This window comes from Aptenodytes patagonicus, chromosome 18 (assembly GCF_965638725.1).
Source record: "Aptenodytes patagonicus chromosome 18, bAptPat1.pri.cur, whole genome shotgun sequence".
In the NCBI taxonomy this organism is placed as follows: domain Eukaryota; kingdom Metazoa; phylum Chordata; class Aves; order Sphenisciformes; family Spheniscidae; genus Aptenodytes; species Aptenodytes patagonicus.
Window position 1 is genome coordinate 1,108,259 of NC_134966.1, and position 27,348 is coordinate 1,135,606.

The following is a 27,348-nucleotide window of genomic DNA, read 5'->3' on the forward strand; positions in this document are numbered from 1 at the left end:
TACAGATCTTTATAAAAACTGCTTTTGTAGATCTCAATACACTGACCAGTCTTCTACCAGTAGAAAATGAGGGGGGGGAAAACAAGACTGCAGCACCTCCAAGTTTTCTGGCACTTTCTCTTTCTGGAGTCGGGTTATCGTAACAGCTCTAATTCTTTCCTTAGCACACAGATTGACTGGCAGAAGCTAGAGCTGTCAGCTGAGTAAAAGCTCCAATTAACGGTGGGTATTAGAGACAAGATCAGCATCTTGCAATTACAACTGAAACTAACTTTTCCAGAAAGGAAAAAGCCCACAGCTTTTATTGCCCAATGCTTGACAGAGGCCGAATCGAAGGAGGAAGGCACAACTATCGGAACAAGGCTAAGAAATTTAAGAACACAGTACATTTTGCCACTTAGTGCTTTTATTAAGTATTTACTTTGAAATGCACAGTTTTCCAGTGTCAGTGTGAGAGTTCCTCTTCATATGCTCTACCCAACACGTTAAAACTTGTACGAATCTTTCCCATTCATTAAAAAACAAAATAAAAAAAAAGCTCAAGTCTGCAGCAGATAATTAGTGTCATCTCCCCCAATGCATGGGTATTTTTAGCCTTAACAGATCTGCTGAGAGGAAAGATACAGAAAACTGAAACGAATGCCTCTTCAGATTTTATCTCTGTCAGTTTTTTGTAAATGTAGATATGTAGGAATTACGTACGAATGCTACTTTTTTTCTGTTTACTTCCACGTCGTCAGCCTGAGCACCGGGGGAGGATAAAAGGAAGACACGCTAACCAACCCACCAGCAGTATTTCACCTCTCACTCTCAGATGCTGAATGATGGTGCCCTGCATCACGCAGCACCGTGTCCTGGAAGTCACCACCTGCCTTCCTGAAGTCTGTTGCTGGGAAATTCACTTTTCCCTCTGCTGCTCTTTCCTTGGCCATTCGTTCAAGGCACAGGTAACAGTGGGTAACCAACAATCACCCCCTCCAGGCCAGCAGTTCCCAGTCACAGCTGGCTTATTTTCTGTCCCTCAGGCTGTGTGTTCATGAGATGATGTCTCCAACACTATTACCAGCTCCGTGCATTCCTCCTTTTCTCCTCCCTCCTCCTCCTCTGCCTGCATGGGGAGACAGGCTATGAGTAACAGCCGCGCAAGTAAGGGCAGATGTGGGCATCCGTGATCCACGCTCTTGTTGGGCAGTATATCGAACCAAACTGATTTGCTTTAAATGCTAATTTGAGAAAATATCACAGCTGTCTTCTAATCAAAAATATGGCTGCTACAGTAGCTTTTCAGCTTCCCTTCGGGTTACATATAATGTAATTAAAAGGCTCAAGTAAACAAAGTGGAGAAGACCCATTTGTCCAGGCCGGATCAAGCTCTCCACAGGCAGAGTGCAATTGCTACTTTGCTTATGTTGAAGAAAATAATGGTAAAATTCCTACACTAAAAAATTCCTTCTTCTTCCTATAGCTAATTACATCTCAGAGTGTTACGTTAAAACTCTGTCTCCAGTACTGATACTCAATATTGCCAGAGAAAGCAAGAATCTTCAAACAACCTGTTCTTCATACATAACTCTGCTCCTGTTGCTGCTTTTGAAAATCCCAACCTGAGGTGCCAGGAACAGTTCCAATTACTCCGAAGTGTGCCCCAAACGCTGAATCTGCTCCCTCCATGCACAAAGCTCTCCAGGTCACCTTTAAGTGATTGCAAAATAGCCAAATGTTTTTCCATAAGCGGGCTGGCTCAAACCATTCTTCTCTAGGACACGTTACAGACATTACACGCAGGCTCAGGCAAAAACTTGCCCAATACTTCACACTGCGCTACCACAGACTAAACAGCTTGCACTGGATTTTTTCAGTGTTACTATTACTAGATACAAGGCCAAATAAAAGATATCGCTGCTACTTAAGATAAAAGTAGCGATGGCTATTCACTTGCAAAATTTATAGGTGCACCCTCTTAGATAAAATAAAAAAAAAAATCTTTGAGAGGTCCTACACATGACTTGCAAAGTTATAGTTCTTGGGAGGTTAAGTAGAAAAGAAAGGATACCTGTCAGCTCACCACCAACATGTTTGACGAGATTTGTTGGTTTCTATGGCAATGGGGAGGGTAACATGGCTGCCTGGTTACAATTATGACTGACGCACATCTCAAACAATCGTTCTCTTCCTGTTCGTATGACATAAGAAAAACAGGATGTTGAGAGGTGTTTATCTGAATGAACAAGATAAGCAAGCTCACTGACAGTTCTAAAAGTATAAGATTTAACTAACAAGATGTTATAGATTTTCTGTGGAAAACAAAAAAAAAATCCAACTGCTGCACTGCTGAATGTGATTAAATTATGCATGGAAAGATCCTTTCCCTCCGAACCCGCAGGAAACAGTTGAGGAGCTGTTATATGAGCCATGAATACCAATGGAAAGTCTTTTTAGTGTGAGATACTGAGTTACACTGCTGAATCAAAATTGACAAAAACAGCTTAGTGTGCAATATCCTGTCGCCTCCCAAAACCGTATTCAGTTCAGGGACCGCTGATGGGGTGGGCTACAAAGAATCAGGGTGCTGCAACGGTCCTACTGCTAGACAGGGAAGCCAGGCTGGATTATAAAGCAGTTTGTGGCAGTGAGTACCATTTCACAGGCGTTTCTCAGGCCTTTCACTCAACCTGAGTAATCATCGCGGGTACTTTGGAGCATTTTAAATGTCCATCACTGCCTGAGAGGGAACCTTATCACCCCTCATCGCAATTTCATCAATGAGGGAACTTGCAACATGCCCAAATCATATAGCAGAGTACGGTGCTGCAATCACTGCTGTCCACTAATTAAGACGAGCTGGTACAGCCCTGCAGCACACTGCAGTTTAAAGCAGAAAACCAGCTCATGTCCAAAAAGCACAACAACATCGTCCTAGGGGTGGTTCTGGAGCAGGGGAAAGGTACTCGTCTTCACACCCATGCTCTTGTCACCCATACGCATGGGCAATACACCCAGCTAGAAACATCCAGCTACAGGGCAAGATAATGGTAATGTAACCAGGAACTGGTTGAACAGACTGCAGGTGACCCAGCGTTAACTTGCATTTGCTTTAATACATCACTCCTTTTCATTTCTCCCTCCCCACAAGCAGGGAGAAAGGATAAGGTATACTTAGAGACAGGTATATTAGAAAAACCTAAAAGAAGTGCAGTCTGGAAAGTTAATTGCCAGCGGCTGCCTTGCTGTGGTAGCAGAAAGAATGGGGCGTTCAACAAGGAAGCTGGAACGGATAGGTGAGAGGCTGGGAGCGGGACATCCCTCTGTGTTTTAGGAGACATTTGGAGTATATAAACCACTCAGCGCAGAATGGTTTACATGGAATCAAAGAAAAATAACGAAGGAGAAGGATAGCGTGTTTCAGCCTGACTTTCCTGAGGGGTCATTCCTGTTTAGGAATTACCGAGGACTGGAGTTAAAGTCTCCTCCGTCTTCAGCCTCAGAGGAAAATTAATACCGCTAAATATTTTGGCTTGGGATTTCCAAGAATTAGCTGATAACTGTCAAACAGGGAAGTTCAACAGTCTTTCACGTACTTATTTGTTCATAGCTTTGCCTATTTAAAATGCACATATAATTTAAAATATAATACTCATTATAGTCTTTTGCATGTCATCATATCCCATGGAAGAACCAGACCATACGCCACGGTGCTCCGATCAGTCAAAAGTACAATCGTGTCATTGTACACTGCTAGACACAGGGCCTGACGCTAAAGACCTGATATTAACAATACTTTGTTTTATAGTACATCGGCCGCCACAGACCTATTTGAGCACATAGTTAGAATAATAATGATGTAATAGAGAACGTAAAAACTCTTGAAATAGAAAATGAGTACAATCAGATATTGAAGTGAAGGATAATAAATATGTGGACTCAGTAATAGTTTAAACAAGTGAGCCACGGGGAGTAGAAGGAGGTAGTCTGAGACGGCTCTCCAAGGAGAGCACCATGCAGTTGCTAGGGATTAAAAGATCAAAGTGCCTGTGCGCTGTCACAACAGCGCCATCCCGAAAACGGATCACAAAGTATGAGAGATGTGACAATGTAATACTTACCTTCAACAATTCTTTCTGCTATCTAGAGCATCCTCTATCCAGGAGTCACAACAGACTGTATGAGCCATAATAGCTTGCAGCTGGTTCAGAAGAAGCTGGCTTTGGACCTCTGGGAGCACCAAAGCAAACACATTAGGAATTCTGTACTGGCTTCCCTGGCATTGCAAAAACATCACCAAGTTTGACACAAAGCTACCTGAACAACCTAACACGCTCCGCATGTGTTTGTGAGCTGCAGTTACCTAAAATCCTTTCCAAGTGGTCACCCTCCTCCACCACTGCTTTCTTTATTTCAAAGACATTTGAAATAAAGATCTCTGAAGTCTCCCTATCAGACTTGCATGCAGTCAAGGACATGTTGATCTCCCAAATGCAATCCTTTTACAGTCCTTACTGTGACCACTTCAACGCTTTCTTGCAAGTCAACGATGCTACCAAGACATACCCCAAAGCAGCAGTGCTGAATGAAGCACTATCATAAAGAGCTGCCAACACCATGTATTACTTTGAAGACAACAGCCCTCCATGTTTGTATTTTTCCTTTTCTACATTGAGCAGGTGTTGGTTTCCTTAAAAAGCTGCACCTCAGGCTATACATTACAGTTCATAAGGCATGAAGATGCTGCACTTGTTCCACACACGGGCACTGGGAAGTGAAGGAGTTTACCCAAAGACTCCCAGCAGAACCCCCAAGGAAACGAGAACAGGTGCCCGATTCTGACCTCCCTCATTTTCACGTCAGCAGGGATCCATCTGTTTTAACAATTACTTCTAACTCATTCTAGCCTGGTATCAGCAGCTCTGGAAACCCAGTGTGTAGCCCCCAGTGAAGGCACAAACCCTCCTGGGTGGGAGGGACCACAGGAACTCTCAATGTCCCCCACAAGCCGTGCCTGGAGCCGCTACACGTCTGTGCAGTCTCCTCTCGCCCACCGGGATTCCAGCTGCACCAGTCCCATCTTCTCAGGGCGACCAAAAAACCTACACCACAGTCAGGATTTCATTTACAAATCAGTTCTCTAACAGCAGGCCTGATTTCCGAAGTCCTTTATGAAACAACGGATGACTTTTGCTACCTCTGTTATCCATATCAGAAGGCACAGGGTAGAACAGATCTGTATAAGAAAGTGGATTTCTACTTACTTTTATGTAAATTTTGTTTTCCCATTTGGTGCACATATTTAAGTCAGTATCAAAGGAACAAAATGGAAACCAAATCATTGTCTCCGGCTTGGCTGGCGTACAGATCAACTCCCAGCCTTTAATTCTAGGAAGTGAGCGACCGCGAAGTCTCATGACAGCCAAAGGCCCCCCTCTTTCAATCTGACTCGCTGTTTGTCTTGGAAGTAGCCAGGTTAACGCTTGTCCCATTCAGCCTGCAAGGGAATGCGGGGCAGATCGAAAGAGGGAGAGACAGACAGAGACAAAGACGGACAGAGAGACACTGCAAAAGACTGAGAGACAAAGACCGGCGGCGGGATGAAAGAGCATGGAACGAAGGCAGGACCCAGCCAAGCCAAACAAAGTTTTCCTTGAGTGATTACATCTGCTGGAGAGTCCCCAGCTTGCACTCTCCTTGCTGAGAAATTCTTTTAATTGTGTCTAGGACATTTTAAAAATCCCAAGAAAAGCTTCTCTGTAATCATGAAAGCTCTGAACTATGTGAACTTTTGTTATGCTGAATTACTGATAGCTTGCTACATACTTCTTGAAGTAAAAGCTGAAAATTGCTTTACAGAAGGTTTTTCTGAGGTAGAGCCCTGGGGAGGGAAAACCAATAATAAATCTTAATTTCTTTTTCCCCAGGAAAAAACAAACAATTTAGAAAAAGTCTTCTCCCTCCCAATGTCTGTGTAGCTAAGTACAAAGAGCATCCAGAAGAAAACGAAAAGAGATACCTCCTCAAATTAGGCAAAATTAAATAAGGTTAAATGAATGATCTGTAGAGCCAAAGCCTACAATTCCATAAAATGGCCTCCCTCCCTGGAAGTCAACAGGGATGGTGGCTCTTCCACAGCCACTAAAGCCATTCACTACTTAGCTGATGGTGGAGAGTGGGCAGTTGGGCAAGACCGTATATCCAGCACCTATGCCAAGACAGTACTGTATGTCAGGCTGCCACAGGCATTTTCTTGTATATATGAAAACCAATACTTGTAAGTCAGAAAGACAGATTAATATTAAGCAATTTTCAAGCCGGCTAAAAAAAAGGTGATTCTGCCTTGATCAGACACGCTCCTGAGGTTATCTGAATGCCACTGCCCGCTGGTTTCACATCATGGGCCCAACTCTCTTGTCTGCGGCAAACCTCCTGGCAAACCTCCCTCATCTTCAAGCCTGTTTTCCCAGCATTAATTTGTACTCTACCACTCACTATGATAACCAGAAATGCCATAGGGTTGACCGATTCCAAGTGCTTCATTTCTCTCCTCCACAACCCAAACATCTGCCTTCATATATCAAGTAACTAGATATTTATATTTACCAAATTTGAAGGTCAGTCATTGGAAGACGCTGCAAAGGCAAGGCTCAGTGTTAAAAGACCAAAACCAACCCCATCACAAGGTGTGTCGAGCTGGCCCTCACAATCGCATGCTCCACCATGTCACAGGTGTGAGGTACCCAGGAAGGTGAAAGCATGACTGGGGGGGACACCTAACACATCTGCACCCATAAAACAGCCACCCAAAGGTGTGCTTTGGCATATACACATCTTTTAAGTACTTTGAATTAATATCTGGCTGTATTTCACCACTTTGCTGGTGCAAAAGCAAAGTGACTCGTCCTCGCTACATCTCTATTGCATATCGCACGCGAGTGCAGTTACACCAACCAACTTGAACCCTCCCCACCCAGCAGCTTGCCCCGCTGAAATGCGGAGAGCCCCTTCCCTGCCCCAGCTTGCGCAGGCTCTGGTCCTTAGCAGACCGTTCACAAGCCAGGCCCACCCAAGCTGTTGGCAATAAACTAACTCAGCCAAAATACGGATCAGTTCTTGCTGGGCCAGTGAATTGAACCAACTCAGTGAAGGGTCCAAGGTAGCAGCACTGGAGCAAAGAGGATGATTCATGTACCCAGGACTGGGTACGAGGGCGTGAGGGAGAAGGGCAGGGAGCAAGACCTTTCCCTTGCAGCTGCGATTAAGCCGCTAGATCAGTCAGCACTTCCATTTGCTCCGTTCTGCCAAAACACACATCCTTCCTTGTAACATATAGAGATACAAATGATTAATTATATAATAGGTAGTGATGCATATTCTTCAATGAACTGCAGGGTAGCTAGGTACAATGCTGAGTTTTATGTGCTCGATGATGCAAAAGAGAAGGCTCCAACTTAAGATAAAACTCATACATCAGCCACAAGACAGGATCTCTTAGTCTGCTGCAGCACAGTATGGCCAGGCTAAGATGCTGCAGCACCTTGAGCACAAGTTGCAAGCACTGCTGAAAGGATGCAAATGCAGATGGACATCAGCATCATCCAGATTTATTTTTTAAACAGTATGTCTTATAGTTACTTTAAAACAGCATTTATACTTAAGACAGGCAGCCTTTCCAGGCAGAACCTCCTCCTCTGCTCAACTCTTCGGGAAGCACAACCATCTCTCCATAGCCAGGATCGTGCCATTTAGAAACACCAGCTCAGTATCTACTGAACGACACTTCAACAATGAGGGTGAAGGAAACCTCAATGGATAGAAACACTAGAAGCTGCTAAGGGAACTGGCAACAGTCAGCCTACCACGGTGCTGAGCGAAAGACTAGCTGGCACCTACGAGATGGGGAGCCTGATCTGAACCAGTGAGCAAAGGGACCGATGGCTCTCTAGCCCCTACCACGTGGTACGGGGAATAAACAGTGTGATGGACAAGGAGCACAATTTGAGAACATCTGCTGCAATAATCTCAATCTTCAAAAGTGTGGAGGGTTCCCTAAAAACCTGTGGTTTGTTGGGCAGGAGGTTGGGGGTTTGTTTTATGCTTATTTGCCTTTTGTTTTTGTCTTAGTGGATAACATTCATTTCCAGTAACTGTCGACCAAAGTGGAAAAGGAGTATTTAACAATAAAGTGCAAGAATCCATTATGAGTAATGGCAACACATGTGCTTTTATGAAACAATAACACACCAACATAAAATAAATCAGTGCCTTTTAATTTAACAATGTAAATTACCCTCCCACCTGCTGTGAATCTCTGTAAGGAGAAAAAGCTGGCTGCATATTTACCAAGCTGTCTATCCCAGTCTCATTCTGAACTGGCCTAATGCCCTGGGGTTAGACTGTAGGACTCTGTCATCTCTTGCACTCGTATGACCTAAGAAAGGGAATGTGGCCTTTTTCCCACAAGCCCAGAGTGAGAACATCATAAAAGCTGAACTTTAGCCCCCTTTTTGGGCAGGCAGCACAATAGCAAGGAGGATGCTGTTACTCCCTGGAGGCTCTGCTGCTGAAAAACATCACCAAGCTCAAGTAAAAGGTCAGTAGTTAGGATTGCAACTCTTGTTTTCTTCAGTTTTCCTCCTCCGTCAAAGGCAGTTAAACATTCTTTGCACACCCCCCCTCCCTCCTTCTGAGAAATGCAGGAAGGAAGTGCTTGCAAAATAGTTTAATTTAAAAGAACGCACAATCACACACACAGCAAACACTGCTTTAGACTCAGAGCAGGACACTTCTACTGCCTCACAGTTCCCACTAAAACAAAAATGAATCCCTGCAGTGGCAGAGTCGTTCCTCCCTCCCCGCACACAAGTGGAGGCTGCGTTTTTACTCCCAAACCCTTTTGTTGAGGGGCAGACACCTTGGGTGAGAAGATCTGCAGCTACGTGCTGCAGGCAACTCCCTCTGCTCCTACAGAGCACACAGCACCCTGCAGGTTCTTGTCAAGCTGGAGAAGAGGACATCTGCCTAGTGAACAAGACCTGTGGAGCCAGGGAAAGGGGGATGCAGAAAACCCTGTAATCTCTCAAGATGCTGCATGGTAACAGGCACCAAGAGGCAGTTACGCAGTCCTGGGTTGTAGGACACAGTTTTGCCTCCAGTCTTTCTCATAACTACTGCTTGTTTGATTTCACAGTATGTTTTTCCTCCAGTGTTTGTTACCTGGACCTTGCTAGAGTTTGTGAAGGTTTTAAGGATTTAACTTGACCCTTGTCTTCACTAGATTTATGTGAAAGAATCAGAGTGGGTGGAAACAGCTCTTACGCTCCATCCCTTTTTGCAGAGAGGAATGTAGAGACCAGCAGGCAATTCATGGAAAACTTCTTTGTTATTGATCAGTTTGTGCCGTATGACCACATGTCCAATCTAAACATAATTCTTCTCAGTCACACAGTGGTTTTGTATCCCTGGGCAAACAGCATTTACTATCACAAGCCTATTTCTTTGACTTTGGCAGTCCTGAGGACGTGTCTTCCCTTAAGCCATGAACCATGACAGCCACTAGCACATGTCAGAAGGGGCTTGCAAGTCCCTGCCTGCTTTCACTTCTTTGAGAATTACCAGTCCTCCTAGCCACAGTCTCTTGAAATAAACACCTCCGCTGCTCGCAGCCTCTCCCAGCGCAGCAGCACTTTTGCTCGGTGGTTTCAGCAAATCTGATCATGTTACTGCCGTCCCGCGTTCCTTACATTGCTCGGCTAGCATGCGGTGGATTGATTTCAAGTTGGCACTCTTGTACTTAAAAGGGACACTGTCAACAAATCACAGTCTTGTCTCTTTTTTTTAACCCATTGCTGTCACAGTGCATAATTAGATTAATAAAATAAATAAGAGCTCAGTGCATGTGGGAACTGAGCAGAATTGCACCCACTGCCCGTTAGAGTGATGTCTCCTTCCTCCAAACAGGATGGCCAGGACAAGCAAGGACACAATAAATTATTTTCTAGAAGGAAATTAAGAAGTTTTGCATGCTGTTAATGTGAGCACTTTCCCATGTACAGTCAAGCAGCTTCACAAAGGGGAAGATTAATACTTTCACAAAACAGGGAAATGAGACTGCCAAATGCCACAAACTGTCTGGGGACTTTGGGTCTATGGCAGGACCTGAAACTAGGTTGCTGAGTTTTGCTTTTTTTCTTTTGAAGTTGACAACTTCAATTGACAGCATCTACTTTCAGCCCTGACCAGTGGGGAAACCTGACTTTTCTTAGTTCTAGGCCATTGCCCTGATGGGTAAGTTTTTTGGTTTTGTTATTGTTTTCATAAACATACAGCTATTACTGCTGTTTATTATCCTTCCCACCCCCTGTAACTTTTACCTTTTTTTTTTTTTTCAGTTGGTGTTATTCATGTGCATTTCTGGTAGATTTAAAAATAATTGTTAGCATTTCAGAAATGCCTTCAGATTGTAAATGAGGACTCCATAATACTGCATTCTGTACAGACCTTAAATAAGAAATAATTTCTGTCCCACAGAGTATGGTAAAGGCATTTAAGGAGCTTACTCCCCACCCCATGCCTGTTGCAAGCCCAGACAAAGGACAATAAAAATGTGAAACAGAGAAGGAATTAAATAACCACAGAAAGGCACATCTGGCTGGGCAGACGAGGTGCTTGTGCAGGTAGCCAGCATGGAGCTGGGGATTTTTTGCTTGTCAAGACAGTTAAGAGTTACACACTGGTTTTTACATGGTAAGAAAGTATAAAAAGCATAAACTGCACTGAAAGACGTGTTACAAATAAAACCACCACATCGGCCAGTATGCGTAGGGGGACAGAGTGGCCAGATTTCAGTAGTATGCAATTTGTTTCTGGAAAGTCTTCACCAATTACTTCCACAACTCTAGCCTAAAAACCTTGTCATTAAAACAACATACTCTGTCTTTAATTCTAGAGCTTACACTCATATTCAAGTTTCATCCCAACGTCACCAAAACGTAGCCTTAAGTAAATACTATTTTGACTCTGAGTACACCAGGCACGCTGCAAAAATAAGTCACGCTGCAGAAATTACTGACAGCGGCCTTTTTCAGAGAGAAGTCAGAGGAAAGGTTGAAGGAATCCTGCAGTGTCAGTTAATTCGAGAAAAACGCAACCCCACAAAATATTATTTTCTTACACTATGAGCAACTGCTGAAATTTCAGGGTAAGTTTTAAATTTATCATTAAGCTGGACTCTGACTTGAATTTTACCCCAAACCCTCCAATGACCAAACAGAGAAGTCTTCGAGGTGTTTTATTTACACACTAATTTACAAGCTGATGTGCTTAGCTGACTCAGAGGTGTGGGCTCAAACAGAGAGTACAATTCAACATGGGCAGCATCAATGTGAAACAAGGAGGGCAGGTGTAATTGCTGTGGTGGTTGGTAGTCTTTCCATCCCCCTCCTTCCATTCCCAAATACAAACCAGTCCTCTTGCTGTTGGACACAACCTACTAGGAGGTAGCTTTGGAGTGTCTCAGGCCAAAGAACAATAGGATGGCTTCCAAAATACCTACCGGAAAATGCAGAGTGAGAACATGGTAATGCAGACAGGGCTCTATTTGTGTGGATGCTCACACCCAAAAAGACTAACCTAGGTGCTCAGCCTTACACATAAAGCATTCAGGCTAGATGTATAAGGAAAATTAAGCCTCAAATATTGCAAACTTGTTTCTCTGTCAAGTTAGACTCTTGATATTCTGTCATATCCAGTAGTACAACAGGATTATACAGTGATCTTGAGAGGTGTTTCAGTGATTGCTCATCATCTCTTAACAACTGATCTTTGCAGGCTTTTGCTATCAGAACCAAAATGGAATCCCCAGCTCAAAGTTGGCGAGAATACTAAAGCTGTACTGAAAAAAAAAAAACCAAATAGCTGTTTTAAGGAATGGTTAAAAAAAGGTTACAGAGCAGACAGGTCTGAAAATATTATCTAAATATTGTAATGCAGCTTTTAAACAAAACCAGTAATACAAGAAAAAGATTACAGTTCAGTTCTGAGCCTTTTCTTGGAGAGAGGCACAGAATCATATTCAGCAAAGGTGATTAATTTAAAGGTGAGGCCTCCACCTTATTCATTTCCTCCTTCTTTAAGGCATCACAGATAGCGTTTGCCTCATCACTGCCCTACCCTGAAGATCTGACAGAAACCTCTGCCTCCGTCATGCCAGACAACAGTCACTTCCTTCCCCTGTGGCCAGACACATCACCCTGGGGTGCTCTGGACCAGAGAGCATCCCCAGTCATTTCCTTGGCTTAAGGCTCCACAACCTGCCAGTGCAGTAGCTTCTTTACTAAACATCAGCCCTTTTCCTTCTTTTTCCCCTTTTTTTCTTTGTTAAGCTGCTTCTTCTGAAGGGGAATTTTGATTACTGAAGTACTTGATTATAAAGGGAAGGGAAGAAAATCCTCAGTAAACTGCTATCAGACACAGCCTACAGACCAAACTGGCTTGTGCACGAACCCCAGTGGTTTGCGCTCACGCTGCCTCCAAAGTGTTTATGCGAGACGTGTGTTTTTCCCGTTGCGCTGCTGTGATTGTTTGGCTGGGCTGGGTGATGGATAGTGGAGAAGGTTGTGTCTGGAAACGCGCTCCGAAGTCGACAGGAAGCTGAGGGGGCCTTTGCCAGCACTTCCTTCCTGCATACAAGGGGAGGACAGAATGGGAAAAACCTTGGCTGTCTCTTACCCTGAGAAAAGTGCTACCTTCCAGCTGGATTACAGTAAAAATATTTTAATCTTTCACAAGATTATAATATCCTTCCTCTCTAAGTATAGCTACAGTGGTAGCAAGGCTTAGATAATGAAATGAACTGACAATGTAAAACTTACTAGGTGGCTACAGAGGGCTGGTGCTGGACGCTGAACAAACGGAGGTCCAAATTTGAAGATCCCTATCTTCAGTCAAGATATAAATCATAGTGGATCAGACCTGTTTAACCCAGTATCTTGACTCCAAGAGTAACCAGTACTAAGCTTCAACAGAAGGTGTAAAATCCATACAAGTAGTACATCGGAAATATGTCCCTCTTGACAGCTTCATTCCTGTGCCTGTTTTAGAGTGGATCTAAACTCAAAGCATAACATTTATTACCCCTACAAAAAACAACGCTGCAATGAGCAATCTATGAATATTCTGACCATGCGATCCACATATTTCTCATGAGCACCCAGGATGGTTTGTGTTATGGAGACTTTCCTTGAATGTCTTTTTCCAAAGACCCAGCCTCTAGGTCCTTTTGTGGATGATTCATGAATCTGCATGACATCCTGACGTGTAATCATCATCTGTTCACAGTAATAAAAACACATGCAGAGTATTAAAGAATAGATATTCCATGTTACCACAGGAATTTTCTGAAAATTTTCCATTCTTGAACTCCCAGATTCAAACCCACAGACAACAGCAAGATCTTTAGTGTAGGCAGGTGTTCAGAACCCCAAACTCATCAATCTGCTCTGCCTACAGCCAAGTGGACTGTGACAGCAAGAGCATGGCACAAGGGTGGTGGCTATGAGGACCACTTTCCCTGCTATCCCAGCAAGGGGATATCCTAGCAGTTCCCTCAGACAGATATTGTCTGGACGAGTTTGCGCGAGTGAGTCTGAAAAAGGCAGGAAGAAACTCTCAGGACTCTTGACAACAAAAGACACGTCCCCAAACCTGTGAGCAGACAGCTCTCATAACAGCCTCGATTTCTGAAAAAGGAATCGGACAAAAAGACCTCACCCATTAACAAAGAGTAGGGAACAATGGAAACTGTCAAAAAATAGCCCTCACGTCAGAACTAAGAATGCCCCTTTACACATCCAAAAAAGCACACAGCTGAGCAAGAGCCTGGGAGGCTGTCAGGCACTGCTTCTGGCTTACGCGCCTCCCAGGCCCTTCTCCTTTGCAGAAACTGCCAGAAGCACTAGATGATACTGAATTCCAATAACCAAAGATGGGGATGGAAGAGCAGAGGAACTTTATGGCAGGACTGAGCCAGAATAAGTAATAAATTCCTGTCCATTCAATCTCTCCGGCAAGGATCCTAACACTGAAACTTTGTGGGACATACATGAAAATGCTATGTGTGTGCAAGAAGTTATAAAAACAGTTGTTATAAGAAGTTTCAACCTGGAATACAATTTTAAAGGACGCTGATATCTAGATGTGGACCAGGAAACCTCAAAGATCCAGTAACCTTCATGGCACACAATTTAGCATTGAATTCACAGGTTTTGCTCTATTTATGATGAAGCATTCTCCTCCAATAGCACTAAGGAAAATGAATGGAAAGCAAATCATGCTGGACAAACAGGAGAAGATAGGCAAACGCTTGGACAAGCAGAAAACTCACCAGTGGGCTGATCACTTGAGTCACTGTCCTGATTCATCCTCCCAAAGGTGGCACCAAATCAGGATGCTGAGCTTAGTGGTCTACAGCTCAGAGTTGGTAGCCCAAGCTCTTGCTTCTGAAAAGAAAAAAGGTAGTGTTACTATCAAACTGTAGGAACTTCACCCTGTGTGACAAAAGAAATATCTTGTGTGTGGTCTGTTGCCTTCGTATCTAAGCAAGACAGTGGAGAAACTGTGTGCATATACAACTTAGCGTAGAAGTCATAGTACATTGCCTGAAGATCAGAGAACTAAATGGTGAATCGGTGAATTAAGTCAACCAAGAAACACTGAAAAGTGGCATCTGAAATTTCTTGCAAGTTAAAACAACGTGTAGTTAAAACAACATCTAGATTAATGGAATAGGTCAAGATTAGCTTTCAGATTTCAGTTGCACAAACAGGAGTCTCTAACACTGTTTACTTGATTAACCAAACAAAAACCAGACCTATCTAACTTCCAAACTGGACAAACAGTCCACGTGAAAGTATGTTTTTGCCGTAGCTAAACAGCTCCTCCTCTTTGTTTGCTTGCCCTTCCACCCATCACATCTTGACTGTGGTAGAGTTGGGAACAGAACCCATGTCTCCCAAATCCCAGTCCAGTGCCTTCACCACCACATCCTTCCTGCTGAATCACATTGCAGAATTGTTTATCAGGAAGGAAATTCCCCCTCGAGAGTACTCACTCTGAGTGTGCTGGTGGAACACAAATGCTTAGAAAAATACAAATGGACTAGCAATAACAACAAGTGATTTAAGTCACTGTACAACAGGCTAAAGGTATACATCAGTATATTTTTTTTTGTTAGCAGCAGTATAAGTAAGGCACCATCAAGCGGGACATTACACAGAACAAGCAGTGCATCCGGATGTCCTCAGAGTAATAGCCTCCTGCTCTTCTAAAGATGATATGTAACTTTGAAAACTTCTATCCCACCTTTAGCATTAGGTGTACATCACTCAGAGGGGGATTCAAGAGCTTTATATTCTTACTAGGCATCATGAAGGTCACCTTTGGTAGCATCTCACGCCAAGCTGCTAAGTGCAAGCAGCTGTAGTATGTGATCTAGCGGGTCAGAATTAATCTCAACATGTTGTACCAGCAAAGGACCTTCGCTTTCTTTAAGGTCTTTAGCAAAAAAAAAAAAAGCAAAAAGCAGGGCAGAGGCGAAGACACAAAAAGTGGAACAAATGTATTTTAGCCTAAACGCAGTTTACCCCATTAGTCACATAGAAAACAAAAATGGTTGTAATTCATCCGTGATCTGCCAGAGGACACAAACCCACCGAAATGGCACATTCATGGTCCAGAGCTCTGAAGAATTTGGTTCTGCTCAGCAGTTCGGCAAAGGAGAAGGATTTCCCCACTTGCAAGCAATGGCTTTACAGGTTGCGCCCCGCAAGACCCCACCACAGTAACCGACACAAACACGCGCTTGGGCAGATTCCCAGAACTCTGACAAGATTTCTTTTACACTCCCTTTCAAACATCGTATAGAAATTCCAGCAGGACTGACTCTTGAGGGGCAGGGAACCAAACCCTCAATCACAACGTCCTGGGGTCATGTTCATAAATCTAGAGCAGCTTTTAAACAGCACACCAGATAGGGCTAGCTGCCTCCAGAGCAGATCCAAGGGAGACATGCTCAGCCTCTAGTGCATGGGGCTGCCATGGGGCCATGGGACAGCTAAGGGCCAGGTCTGTCCCACAGACACAAGCAGGGCCCCGTGGGCTCTGCTGGACACACCAGCACCACGGGAAGGCAGTCTTCTCCCCAGAGGAGCCTGGTCTGAGGGCAGCCATCCCACCATGTGTAAGCTGCTGTTCCTACGACCATCTCCTCTGTTTGCTCATTAAGCTCCAAGACTGATCCCCACCGATCCCCAGTATCGGTGCTGCTCTGGAGACACAGAGCCCCTCCAAGGGCACTTTGTGCAGGATCCATCTATCACATGCAGACACCTGCATCTAACCTGACCATCTGGGCTCCCTGTCTGATCAGTGGAGATACAAAGGGATCTCTAGGGAGCTCACCCGAACAGGGATGACTTCAAGACGACATCTATGGAATAACCCGTTTCTCTCTGGTGGCTGTCTAGAGAGTCTCAGTGGCAACCTCAGATGAAGCCACCTACATCCAACCAGCTGAATCCCACCCTCTATCATTACTTTACCCCACAGCTGAACATACCGGCTTTGCTGTCCCACAGCACATTGAGAAACACGTCAGAAAGTGTCAGGCAAAGCACCAGTTTCAAACAAAATCAAATGCCACTGCTTTGAAGTTTGGTATTTTGAATCTATCATTTACTCATTCTTTCTGTGTTACTTTAATTGCCTACAGTTTTTGTATGCTGGTGGTGCCCAGTGACAGGACAAGAGGCAATGGGCGTGAACTGAAATATAGGAAATCATGTTTAAACATTAGGAAAAAAAACAGGTTTTTTGTTTTTTTTTTTACTGTATGAACGATCAAACACTGGAACAGGCTGTCCAGAGAGGTTGTAGAGTCTCCATCCTGACTGGACATAGTCCTGAGCAACCTGCCGTAACTGACCCTGCTCTGAGCATGGGGTTGGCGTGGGCGATCTCCAGAGGTCCCCTCCAACCTCAACTACTCTGCGATTCTGTAGTATGCTCGAAGACTGTATATTAAAAGACTCCTTATATTTGGGATGTACACAGTTAAAGACAGCCAAACATTACTACTGAGGGGTAATGCCTGAGAAACCATCATGCTATCCCCAGTCTGTTCCCTGTTCTTCACCCTACCAGGCATCACTGCCTGCTGCAGAATACCTGCCTCAGTTTTGTTCTGCACCGCTCTGTAGTTTTTCACATCACTGGCATCAGACACATCCAATAATTTACCAAAGTGAAAGTTTCTTGCCAGAAGACACTTTGAGGCACTACTTCCATTCTTTTGAACAGTAAAAAAAAGTCACAATTTCTCCTCAAAGCTTCTTTCAACCTTGACATTATCTAAAAACCCTCAAGCCTTGCTTTTTTTACCTCATACGAGAGTAATTTAGGAATTAATATTAAATGTAATTCAATTTTTCTTCACTAAAAAGACTATTCTCTCATTCCTTGCCTGCTATTTTGGTAGTCAGGATCAAGCTTGTGGTTTTTTTTCCTATTAGGTCTGCCCCACTTAGGTCTAAATCAAGTGCGTCCAGAGGAAGAATGCAACTCCACATCTTCAATCCTGCAGGATGTTGTGATCAGTTTACAGTGGTGAATAAGGGCACATTAGAAGGTAATTGCTATTACAGATGTCTTCTGCTTGGTTCAAAGCATTCCCCATACAGAAACCCAGCATGGAACAGCTAAAGAAAAAGGCTTCTGCAAAGGGCTGCCAAACTGCTTCTCCAAGGACTTCCAATTTTTCTCCAGAGCAGGTGTGGGCACTGTTGAGCTCTTGATTTGGGGACTAGTGACATAGAGGAGCATTTTGTTTCATATTTAAGCAAAACGAGCTAATGATTGCACCCAGTCATCCTGAATAATGCACACAGTCTGAAGCAAACAGGATGAATATCTAGTAAATGTCTGACACCACCCCTGCCTGCAGTTCATAACTGCCCCAAAGATGAAGTAACATTCAGGTGGATGGGGAGGCTTTTTCACCTGACTCTGTAAACAGAGTTCATGGTCCTGCTTCCTCAGTAACAGCTGAGGCCACAGCCACCACCAGACAGGGAACTGGAGGCCACCAGCTTCCTTCTGAGCGATTTCAGTTCAAGCAGGGCCATCACAGGGCTGGAGCAAACAAGAGACCCTCAGCTTTGGAGCCACGCTGATAAAAGCAGTAAATCTCTCTCCTGATAGTTTGTTAACCCTCTGCGGGGTCAGCTCCTGTGCTGTTATCTCAAGCCCTGCCATAGCTGGTGCTTTCCTTAAAGCCCAGCAGCTGGGTGAAGAGATTGCATTAAAAAAAAAAAGAAAAAAATCTTATCTCTCCTCAGAAAATGTCACCAAAACAAAAAAGCAGGTTTCTATTCTGCTTGGTTATGGAAAAGTATTTGAAAATGTGAAGTGAGAGTAACTTAAAGCTTTAGAAACAAGAAGACAAATACTAGGAAGCAATGTTTATTTGTAGTCTTCTCCATACTGTGATTTTTAAGCCTATATCACATTTTTGCAACCTGCCTTTTATTGCTTTATTGTTACAGAACATACAGGCACACGCAGCAAAAGATATCCAGCATTATGGATCCCTCTGCAGAAAAAAAATGAGTTAGGAGCATGGGTGAAGGAGCTGTAGTCCTAGAAGTCTTAACAAAAGCATTATCTGAAGACCATGGGTGTCTTTTCATTGACTTTTACAGACTTTGGATCCTGTACTTAAACCCAATTCAGCAGCCCTGGGGTCAGATTTGGCTTTTAGGCTCCCATCAGCCACAAACCCAACACTTCATTCTTCATAACGCACAAGCTAAGCTACACCACCCAAAATCTCTGCTCCACTCTTGAATTACGGCATCTCAAACTTCAGTATGTCACATATTAGCTACATACCGAGCCTATTTACAAGCAATCTCAGTAGCCTATGTTATTTCAAAGTGGAAAAAGGTGACAAAGAGGCCTGTGCTCTCTTCACACCACAGGCTGAAATGCAAACAGCAGTTCCACCTATTTTATAGGTGTCTCCTTTATCACATAAATCTTTAACTACCCAGAAATAGAAACTTCACTTCTCCGTGATAAGGAGATAGAAAAAAATGCACTGACACCAGCAAAAAAAAAAGAAAATTAAAAAAAAAGGCAGCAGAAGCTGTCAGCTAGTGCCTGCCAGCAGCACTGCATCTGTGCAAAGAGCCACAAGCAGCCTCAGCTCCTCACCACCATCCCGAAGCAGGCAGGGCTCCACCGGACCCTGCGGGCCGGCTGACAAGCTCCCGTCGGGACAGGGCTGCACAGCACCGGCAGGAACATCGGCACAGCAGAAGCCAACGCTCGAGTGTGCTACTGGGAACAGGCCAGGACAAGACCCTGCAGCTAAAAGCCGCCTTCTGTATCGATTAATTTTATTTAGACTCATTCTAAGTAGGAGATCCCTCTTTCTCCGCTTCGGTTTAATGGAATTTTTATTAAACGATTATTGATTTTTGATCATTTATGGGAGTCATTTAATAATTTCATACCATTATTATCATCATAAGATTCATTGGAACCGCTGAAGGCTCAAAACAGAACGAATACCGCAGAAACCAGTAGAGCTACGCACTTCTAGCGTACACCCTCTGCCTCGTTAGTTCTGACATTAAAACTGACAGCTGCTGACAAAATATCAACAGATGTCTATCAAAGTCTGTTGGATTATCAAGGCTATCCCCCTCAGCATGGTGAAACCCGCCAGCTTGACAAGAATGTATTTTTAATGGAAGTTCCTGTCCAAGTTTCTAACATCAATAAGCAAATTGTTGTGACACCAAGGGCAAAAATAAAACCTGAACCCATGGAGAATCCCTGTACCCAGAGAACATGTTTTCCTGCATGCATGCTGAGTGTCCAGCACATCATCGGCATCAACAGGATACCAAGAATAAAACAATTGGCGTATGCAGGTACCAACCATGCGGAGCAATATTTGAAACCAAGAAGTTCACACCCAGCCTTTCATAACCTATAGCTGACTGTGCAAATCACAGGCCAGCAGCTAATTTCTGTATGTTTTACTCCTGACAGTAGAGTTGACCCTACATTATAAAAGCAGCAACTTCAAACGGCTGGCTCACCACTTCCCTTCCAGCCAGGATAAACAGTTTACCAGCAGCATCCGACTGAAGTTAATGCAGCGACACACTACTTCATTCAATTTGCGGCGGTACAGCAAGGAGGGTTATTCCAGAGGACGGGCAGGGACAATCTAACAGAACTTCTTGCAGTGAGACGAGTCCTCCTTTCCAAAGGAAGGAAAAAAAAGAAAAAAAAATTCACAGCTTGGACTTCAGTTTCTTAAAGCCCAGGAAGACCTTTAAATGTGATGCTTCAGTGATTTCTGCCCCAAAGCTCTCCCGCTGGAGGGACACCATGACTCTCAAGGCATATGTGTGAGTCAGAGGAAAGCAGCCCAGGCACACGCACGGGGTATTTGCCTATCAGGGCATTCGGTAAGAATAACGTTTGCCCTTTCTTCTTATAGATCTGAAGAGTCACAGATAGGTAGGACAAAATAAATACTTCATATGATTCCTAAGTATCCCTGTAACCTCCAGGGTTATTTGGGAGACAGTTTGCTATCTGCTTTCTTGGAAGGTAACTGCAACAGAACATCTAAGAGGCGGCTCCTTGCACCAAGAGAAAAAAAAAAAGCCTGGCAGCGGCCCCCTCTGTCACCACACTGCTGGCTCTAAGCATCTTCTAAAAGGCTCCCAGAACGACATCCCTCGTCACCTGCAAATCTCCACTCCCACCAAGAGGCTCCTGCAGGCCGACAGCACGCACAGATACAAACTTGCCTACACATCCCAGTGTGGGACTACAGCTGCTGATCGCTGCCTTTTCTTATTTCCCCCCACCTTCTTGAAGTATGTGTGAAGTCCTCCTATTCTGCCACCAACGCGAATGGGTACCACTCCGCAAACCAAGCTCTCCCTGCTCATCTCGCACTCCTTACGCCTCAATCACATTCAATCTCTTGGAAAACTCACCCTGGAAATAACTAGCACAACTAAAGTCACTGCTGAAACTCAGGGCAAGGCTTCAAGAGTGTTTCTTGGTGTCCGAGGTGGTTCTCTCACCGCGCTCCAGCCCCATGAAAGGAAGTTGGCTCCAGAACACAGAGTGCTGCGGTTCACACCTGCTTTTCCCTTTGGAGGCTGAAAGAGAGCGAGTTTGTTGGTCTCTGGCACCCTCTGCTGACAAACCACCACCGACCTGTCCCATCCCTGCAAGCCCACCCAGTGCCCAGGGCATGCACAGAAGTTTCAGGCTGGAAGGGCCATACCCTGCTAACGTAATCCACATCTTTTCTAGATGAACATTTCATAACTTAAAATTTCTTCCCTCTTATTTGTTTGGCCAGATACTTCCATAATATTACACTAATCACAGATGCCCCTTCCTCCCCTTGGTTTGCTCCAGTAACTGAGCACTCCGCGTAAAGGAAGGCACCCTACACTCTTATCTCTGGTGTTACCTAAAACCCCTTGTATTTCTCATCCTTTCCACCTACCAACGACCCCCAGCACCTTGCATGCAGCATCTACCCTCTCCCTTCTTTCTGAAAAGGTATGTACCAGGGAGGTGACCTAAACTCCAACAGTAATTTGGAGAATGAAAAGGGCAATAAACCAAAGCACAATGTTCCTGCTCAGGTATCAGCCGGGGATAAGAGAGTCTATCACCCCTGGAAGGGAACCGTCCGAACCCTTCCAGTCCCACGTTTCTGATGCGCAATTCCTTCAACAGTCCCCACCCCACGCTTGTCACACAGCATCTGTAGCACCGTGACCCCTCCACGTCCCTGAACTGGGCGGGAGGACCAGGGGGTGGAGGAGGAGGAGCAGCAGCAGCGCGTGGAAGCCAGAGCTGTGCCTGGCAGGGGGGCTCTGTGCCACCCCCCTCCACCAGTGCCACCTGGCACCGATGAAGGAAAGGGAAGACATCATCTCACACACCTTTGTCATGTACCCCAGCACCAATCCTGCAACGTGTCCACCGCATGGTGTCTCACACAAAGGCACGCGGATACACTGAGATGTCTGAACGTGAACAGTGACACCCAAACTCTCTGTACTCAGCAGACACCAGAAGCAAAGGGGTTTGCTTAACTGAATCACTAATGCAACACATCCTGACCCTGCTGCGTTGCGCTTGAAGATTCCCGTGGAACAATGAACACCAAGAACAGAGAATATTCTGTGTAAAGGCAACAGCAAAACAGAAACCTCATCTTCTGAGATGTGTTAACTTTAGAGATGGATTTTCAGCCTTGTTACTGTCTGCATTTTCTGCTTCTTGTTTTTTCTTTATTCCTGTGAAGGAAAGGCCAGAAGAACAAGCTCTGCTTGACAGTTAGCATACGCTGGGAAAACCAAAAGACAGCTTGCAGGCTCAATAGACACTTAAATGGGTACTTTGTAAATGCTATTTCAAACACATGCCGGTTGTACTTAAAAGATCTCCACTTCAGTAGAAAGAATCCCAAAGGATCATTCTACCTCCAAACCAGCACCTTAAAAAAAAAACAACTAAGGAAGCTTTGGAAACATGCAATGCAGAATTTCAACCAGAATCAAAGTGTAAAAAAAAAAAGTTCTCAGCAAACAGAAAAACAGGTCAGGGTGCACACACTTTACAAATTTATTTCCAATTTGTTGGCCACTACTGAAAACCACTATAATAGAAAAAAAATTGAAAAACTTTAAAAAGCCAGGGGACTAAATAATCAAGACGACTGTAATAGTAACATGTAAATCCCTCTTACTAGGAGATAGAGTAGTTACTTTAAATGCTGACAATTCAGTATCTCTTGAGCTTTCTCTCAAATTAAAAAAGAGCTTACTTTGCTTTCTTTTTTCCAATCCTAGAATAGCCTTGTGTTAACACTGTAAGCGCACCACCACTGGGGACTCAATATGTGACTTCACTACTTCCCAAAACAGAGCCAGGGCTGTTTCATTTTGACTTCTTCAGGCACTTTGTCTGCTTCCCAGCATTTGATTTCAAGCTTAGGCACCACTGTTAAGCAATGAACCCAGCATTATTAACATCTGTTCAGTGCTCTGTGACAGACAGTGTTCGAACGTTTTCTCCTGGATTGCTTTATCATCTTGCATAAACTTATTCATTTTCTTTTTCTAAAATGCATTAACCATCCTCCAGAGTCTGATGCTTCTAAAAGGCTTTGATGGACAGGCTCTGGCAAACGTAGCTGTGGCAGCTGAAGACACTGCTCTCGCCAGCCGTTTGTCCCACCTTGTTCTGCCAGGAGACAGCACAGCTGGCTGGAAGTCTGCATGCCCGATGCCTCAGCTCTCAATTTTGGCATGTTAATGTGAACAGCGGGTGAAAGTATTTGTGCAAAACTGCTGGGCTCTGAGCTAGAGAAACTGAGATACAAGGACACATTCCTTTTGCAGCACTAATAAACACTGGGGGACAGTCATCTCCTAAATTATTGCAGCTGTTTGGCCAGCAGACATGAGTCAGAGCACTAACACACACAGATCATCGACGCATGTAGGAACATGATCTGAACTCTTACCTCCTGCCGAATACTTCACTTTGGGGGTTGCTCCTAAGGGATCACTAGGAGAGACTCTTCAGCCACATCTACACTACAAAGCTTTGGAAGTGCAATTATGTTGGTAAAAGTGCAGTAAAAACAATCACTTCCTGACTGACAGATGCTGAAGCAAACTCCCAGAAAAAACAGATATAATTTTAAGAATCATGGCATTTACAGGAGGAGGGAGGCAGGGAGGAAAGTTTGTCTTTGACAAAAGGACTTTTTTTTTTTTTAAGTTGAAGCTTTCCTTCTCCTAAGGGCTTTGCTTTAATAGCTCTAGCTATAGACACAACACTAAACACATAAGCCTTTACAGGATGGATGAGTAATTTCAGCAATCCAGTAAATTTTCTCCATCTTGATCTGCTTCCCTTGCTAATCTCCCTTTCTATTCACTCAAAGGAGCTTAAACTCTGCCGTGTTGATTTCTCCTTGATTACTTTCACTCCAGACCACATCCAAACACTACTAGAATCAAAGCAGAATAATCCAAGGATTTCCTCTCACATCAACATTTCCTCTGTTATCCCTGTTGTTAGCAAATCCCGCAGATCCAACTGTCTGCAGCTCCTCATCTTCCATACTCGACCGGAGTTACTAACAGGCTGCCCACACCTGGAGCGGAGCCAGCAGCTCTGCAGCTTGCACAGGTTTCAGGCAACACTCAAGTTTATGGGCAAGCTCCTTTTCTGTCTCCCAAAGGCACTGCTATTACGCCTTGTCAACATTTTCAGAATTCAGGAGTCCCACAAGCTATTGGCATTTTAAATTCCAGGTTATCTTATCAGACTTGACCTAGATTTTCTTCAGTTTTTTCTCACCTGAGATCTGATACACCTTGTCAACAACAAGAAGCTACCTGTTTTGGTAAGTTTTGCCTCTTATTTCTGTTTGTCTTTTACCCACATCATTACCTATGGGTCCTCCCATCTCCTTCAGGGAATATCCTCTTTGTTAGATGCTGCAAGGAGGCAGGAACACTGGATGACACAGAGGATGGAGAGACAGGAGCTGCAGCAATCAGAGATCAACTGCCAACATCTGGTAATGACTGAAAAGCTGGAGGAGACACGGGCTTTGCTGTGGCTGAAGATCCTGACTACTACTTGAAATATAAATTAAGGGATGACCAATTACTAGCTTGAGACTTTGACCAGTATATCTCTTTATAATATAAGATCAAGTCTTACAATGCACTGGTGGCCTTGTTTGCCCACTCTCTGAGAAGACCTCTGTCCTGAACAATTTCACCTGTTGACACCTAAGGGACTGACACCCCCATATCAATCCTTCAGGGTAAGGGTTCGCACTGTTTCTTTCTGAACAAGTTTCATTTTCGCTGTCATCACCAGATGTCATCAAGGTCAATTAAGGCTGCTCATCAATTAAGTCTTTGTCAAGCTTTTAGAGCATGAAGCTAATAACTCCACCACGTTCTCCTTGTAGGCTTCCTCATGCTTGTACCCACAGCACGAGAAACAACATCCTCCTGGAGCGCAGGGATAACGTCAAATCCTGTAAGTCAGAACAAAGCTGAGTCACATTATTCACCACACACTGTGTGCTGAATTTTGATCTCTTCCCAAGCCATATCAGTGTTATCTACACCATGCCTGATAATAAACTGCTTTCAAAACTCCTTCGGGGAGAACTATTCCTCACCCTTTATCTCCCGAATAAGCTTAGGGAAGGCCTTCCTCAGAAAGCAGGCTTTGAATGCAGTGACTAAGCCATCAACAGGATTAACAAGGACATCTTTGGTGGCATAAACGGCTTTCACATGGGACATTGGTTTGTAATCCAAGTTTGTGGGAGACAATATCGTCCAAAACAAGGAGAGTGTTGAAGCTGGTGTTCTGTTCTCCTCGCAGCACTCCTGGAAGGCCGGCACCAAGAAACCACTCCTGAAACTCCTGGGTAGTGAGCCAGGTTTTTCCATATGACTGGAAGATGGGTCTTGAATAACCTTCTCCTTGCCCTTTGGTTCTCATGATGATAAACAAGCAAGGGCTTTACCTTCCAGCCTCCTTCTGCATCACCACCCAACAAATGGGTGAGACTGTCTCAGGGGAACAGAGTACCCAAGTTCAAAGGCTTAGATTAATTATCAGAAGCGTTTTGAGCAGCGCCATGCAGTCACTGTGAAACTGTCTACTCGGATCAGGAGATCTCAATAGTTACAGAAGTCTCTACCATTATCTTCAGAAGTTGTTGAGAAAAATGCTGTATTAGGCAGCTTTTGGACTGTTACGCATCCATAAAACAATATTATTAACCTGAAAGGCATGTGTTTTTCTCAGTGTGATTTATTAGTTGCAGTTATAGTTGCAATAATCATGGTCTAATTTTTCAGAAAGTACTACAGTTTATGCATAGTTTTAACCACCTTTTGAAAGACCTTTAAGTAATGATGAATCAACCCATAAAATAATACAAATGTTAGAACCAACATATTATTCTCCTTTAGGCATGGGCAGGAATATCTGATTTATGTCTGCCAAATGATTTGGCATCTGAACAACTGGCAACAAATTCAAAGTGAAACAGCAAAGCTGTGGGCAACCACTGGAAAGATTGGGATTATTTCCCTTTTCATTTCAACATGAAATGCCATGTCTGCTCTGGGATGTTATAATCTAATTCACTTGTTCACAGGGCAGCAAGTTAGCTATATCAAGATAGTGTGCCTCTGCACTGCTTTGCCACAATGCCATGAAGTACCTCTCTTATTAAGCATTATGTACACACAAGTCCACACTTGATCAAAGTAACCGCTGGAGAGAGATCTCACCCTGTACTGCTCTCCTGCAAAGCTCTCCACTCTTTGACTTTGCAGATGCCTACCAGAAATTGCAGGGTCTGAAAAGCACACTAAAAGGGAACAATGACTTCTCCTTTGGTATCGCTAATTCAGACACCACTACTGCCATACTGCTGGCAGGCATCGTGGAGGTGATGCTGTGGGATACCTGCTTACAGTGGTCAGTAAAAAGATGAGGATGCTGTATGCTCTTATCAAAATCAGCAGAACTAATGCACGTCTCGGCTGCAGAGAGATCAGCTCTTCAAGCTCCTTCTTAAACCCCAGAGAGGTTGCACGCTGTATGGAACCAGCATTGTGCATCGTCCAAAGGATGCATGGTAACAGAAGTGTTGGGTGCGTTGGCTGACAGTCACAGCAGAAGGGTGCTCTGCTGCATCTGCTTGCCTCTCCACTGTTTGCATTGCATCTCTTTCCATGGCCACACACTTTCTTGGAAGTTTTTAAAACTGTCTTAGAAGTTGGTAAGAATGGTCCTAAATATCACCCCTTCCTCCACTTCGGTGCCTTAATGGCCCTCTGGGAAGCTAGGCAGTGATATTATTTAACTATTTATCCTGGCTTTATTTTCCCTGCATGCTGTCTTAAGAAAGGTGCTCAGCAGTCAGCATGCATTAGCTCAGAGAAAGTCCCCTCACTCCCTTTGTCAGCGGAAGACATCCCAGCCTCCCCGCAGATATTAACTTCTAGACTTTGACAGGTCAGGTTTTACAGAAAATAAATGAGGGCAGATATACATAACCCCACTGCTGCCACCATCTCAGACACAGGTCTGCAGCAGCAATACTTGAATCCAAAATAAGACAACAACCAAGGCACTGAAACGGCTCGCTCCAGCTTTGAGTGCTGCTGTTACAGTGCTACGCGAAGCTAGAAATGC

The 27,348-nt window shown here is 44.2% G+C and overlaps 1 protein-coding gene across 14 annotated transcripts in view; it reads right to left on the minus strand.

The window, feature by feature from the left end:
- EXD3 (exonuclease 3'-5' domain containing 3) overlaps positions 1–27,348 on the minus strand; it is a 298,686-nt gene that overhangs the window by 214,622 nt on the left and 56,716 nt on the right. For 13 of the 14 annotated variants that reach the window (XM_076355652.1, XM_076355651.1, XM_076355658.1 and 10 more), the window contains one exon: positions 14,369–14,483. In XM_076355652.1, the coding sequence (XP_076211767.1) occupies positions 14,369–14,405 (37 nt within the window). In that variant the 5' untranslated portion in view covers positions 14,406–14,483. Of the gene's footprint in view, positions 1–4,103; positions 4,140–14,368; positions 14,484–27,348 lie in introns of those variants that run through there. The other variant, XM_076355653.1, reaches the window with a different exon arrangement.